The sequence below is a fragment of the Quercus lobata genome, chromosome 10 (genome assembly GCF_001633185.2).
Source record: "Quercus lobata isolate SW786 chromosome 10, ValleyOak3.0 Primary Assembly, whole genome shotgun sequence".
NCBI lineage: Eukaryota > Viridiplantae > Streptophyta > Magnoliopsida > Fagales > Fagaceae > Quercus > Quercus lobata.
In genome coordinates this window covers 11,270,118-11,273,448 of record NC_044913.1, presented here as the reverse complement: position 1 = coordinate 11,273,448, position 3,331 = coordinate 11,270,118, and the positions used below count along the sequence as shown (strand labels likewise).

The window sequence follows — 3,331 nt, the reverse complement described above, 5'->3', positions numbered from 1 at the left end:
TTGTGTTTGGTGGGGCCTAAGTATTTTTTTTCTTCAAACCCACTAAAATGTAATCTCTCCAATTCAAAGAAAAAACTAGATTGATTTTGTGAAGTGTTGCTTCAGCCCGTGCCTCGTACGTTTCCACCCCTCTTTTGAAAGTGACAGCTACGCCCCCGCCAACTACATACCTTCTTCCTTATCTTTTTCTCTCTCCTTCTGCTACATTGCTAAAGTTTCCAATTTAGCTGAATCTTCATTGGCCAGAGCCATTAATTTCTTTGCAGCACTATCAATTTATAAGACTTCAATTTTTATTCATTAGTGGACAAAACACATTACTTTTTTGACAAGGACTAGTGGATTAGGCGTTCTTTCCACTCTAAAGAACAGAAATTTCACACCAAATAAACCTAGAAATGGCAAAATTAATTTTTCATTCTTCAAAAAAATAAAAAATAAAAAATAAAAACCAAATTAGCTTTCTAAATCACAATAAAAATTTGAGGCAATTTTCCACGACTTTTCATCTTGACTCAAATTTCATCCAATAATTTTATTTCCTTTTGATATTGCTCCACCTTAATCAAAAAAGCTTTCCTTGAACCCAATAATCACCTTAGCAATTAATACTAATGTACTATTTTGAAATTATCATTAATTATATATATTAGTATATATGTCTCAGATGTATATAGAATCCAATAATAATAAGGCTTATTGCCTGGAATACGTGGCCTGTGCTGATGAAGACAAAGACAAAGATTTGAAGAATCCAAAACATTTGTTCAAAATTTTCAACTGTGTAGAGTCTGTCACGACTTCACAAGGGAGCATGGATGGACAAAACAATGGAGAGAAACTCATTAAAAACTATACTCCAACGACTTGGATTTGGAACGGGTGCAATATCACATCCCACTCACATATTATTTACTATTTTAATTTTTTAACTTTTAATTTTTTCTTATCTTTAACTTTTTTTATTATTATTTAACTTTCAACTAAAAACTATTAGCACCTTATCTCAATCCCATATGTCCGCTGTGTAATGATGAAGTAGAATCTATTATTCATGCTATACTAAAAGGCAACATAGCTAGTAATGTTTGGAGGATGTGGGATGATTGTCCTATTAGTCTATTGGGAAACAACATGGATATTCCAGATTTGGCTGTTGAGATCCTGCACCAAGGAAGCCAAAGGGACCTGGAGGAATTTTTTGGTGTGGCTTGGGAGGATTTGGTACAATAGAAACCATGTGCTTTATGAGGCAAATGGAACCTCGGAAGCTCACATTTGGGGGGCTGCTATCCGTATGATTGAAGACTTCAAAGAAGCAAATGGGCTGGATTTTAAACACAAGATGGACAAGAAGGATCATTGGGAACCTCCTTCTGTGGGCTTCTATGTCATTAATGTGGATGGTGCTATCCCTTTGGCCAATGGACACTCAGGAATTGGAATTATAGTTCGAGATAGCGATTGCAGATTTTTTGCAGCCGTGTCTATGCTCCTCCAAGGAAGATATTCTGTCGAGGAAACCGAGGCAATTGCAGTGGAGCAGGGATGTGTGTTGGCAAAAAAGCTTGGCCTAGAGAGAGTTATCATAGAGACCGACTCTCTCCTTACTGTCCAAGCTGTTGAAGCAAATGATGTTAGAGAAGCTGTTGGCCACATTGTGAAGAGCATTGTGCAAAGTTTATGCAGTATTCAGGAGTCAAAAATTAGACACATTAATAGGACTAGCAACAAAATAGCCCATGAACTAGCTGAGCATGCTAGAAGAATTAGAGAAACTTTCATTTGGAGTGTAAAGTTGAATTTAATCAACCATCTTGTTGGCTTTATTCCATGCCAAATTTGCTTGTAATTTAGCAATTATTAACCCTCTGTTTAGGTGGGAATCATGTAAGGGTAGTGTGTAAGAGAGTGTGAAGAAATGCTCAAGACTGTGCAGTGAAGTAGGGACTTGCAGCTAGATCTCGCGGGTGGCTCCTGACTTGCAAGCCACTAGAAGATGCACACGAGTGAAGCATGTAGAGAAGCTGAACCATCATGCCAGCTATAGCACTACAGGACAAAAAGTCCAAACTGGTCATTCAGTTAGCTCACGGCTTGGACTTGCGACTCAATCAAGTCACGAGGCCAAGTCACCAATTCACTCTGTTATGGAAAAACTAACTATTCGATTTCCTTTCTCACTCCAGTATAAATACGCCTTATACCCACAAAATATTGAGAGCTTCCAGAGAGAATTTTGAGAGAGAAACCCTAGAGAAAAACAAGATTGACTCATCCACAATTTTTACATGGTGACTCTTCAAATTCCTCAACTCTCACCCTCTCCATTGTTACATCCTTGAGAGGTACATTAGCCAAAACCTTTTCTCACCATACCAATATCTGTGAGAAGACTATTTGGTGCTTGGGAAGCAGTTAGGAAGGGACAAATTCATATTGGTTGATGCTATGGGTTATAGCGGAATCTGGTAAGCTAAAGAAGAAATAAGTTCGACGTAACCTCGTTGGAGTAGGAGCTTGGAGGACTTAGGTACACTGGGTAGATTAGACTTAGAGGGTCTTCTGCTGTTCATGTATCCCAACTTGATTCTTTAGTGGATTATTGACTGCTTGGAGGGTGGTGGAGAGGTTTTACGCCAAGGGCTTTGGTTTCCTCTTCGATAACACATCACTGTGTTGTCCTTGTGTTTGCAACTCTCTTCCTTAATCTTTGCCATTTAATTTCTGCTGTGGATGTGATGTTATTTGGTTTAGATTGTTTATCAATTCTGTGTTAAGCTTATGTTCATATTCTGCACATTAATTGTTTGTTGATAAGCTTGAATTGGTAATTTGTTAATTAGGGGTCTAAACGTTTATAGATGTTTTATACACATTTTGAACATTCATGGAGAATGGAGATTCCAATTTTTTTTTTGTTTTTTTTTTTTTTTGTTTTTTGAGCTAGCTAGATTAGAGGGAGCTATTCAGGTGGAATAGTGTTTATGGTCTAAGCTGTTGCTGGTTTGCTTGTACTTGTATTTGTTGTATTTTTTGTTGTTGTTGTTGTTGTTATTGTTGTTGTTGTTGTTGTTTTTTTTTTTAGGGGCTTTTGTATCTATTTTCGTGTTTGTTGAATGATATCTCAATTCCTTCTCAAAAAAAAAAAAAAAAAAAAAGAAAATTACAATTTACTGACTCGTGGCTTGGTTAAAATTTAAGTTGTCTACCTGTAATTTAAAAGTTGACACTTTGCCCACTTAAGGTTAGCTCCGTTAGGATGCCGTAACCCACCTCCATAATTTCACCATTAAAAAAAAAAAAAAAAAAAAAAAAAAAAAAAACATAA

The 3,331-nt window shown here is 36.6% G+C and overlaps 1 protein-coding gene across 1 annotated transcript; it reads left to right on the top strand.

Moving 5' to 3' along the window:
• The first annotated feature begins 1,084 nt into the window (after positions 1–1,084).
• LOC115964337 lies at positions 1,085–1,894 on the top strand. The gene is made up of 2 exons (XM_031083671.1): positions 1,085–1,792; positions 1,880–1,894. The coding sequence occupies exons 1-2, from the start codon at positions 1,085–1,087 to the stop codon at positions 1,892–1,894; spliced, it is 723 nt and encodes a 240-aa protein (XP_030939531.1).
• Positions 1,895–3,331: the final 1,437 nt, after the last annotated feature.

What these genes read in the sequence shown, in the direction of transcription:
- LOC115964337 (XM_031083671.1), top strand. Translation starts at nt 1,085, where the DNA reads ATGTTTGGAGGATGTGGGATGATTGTCCTATTAGTCTATTGGGAAACA.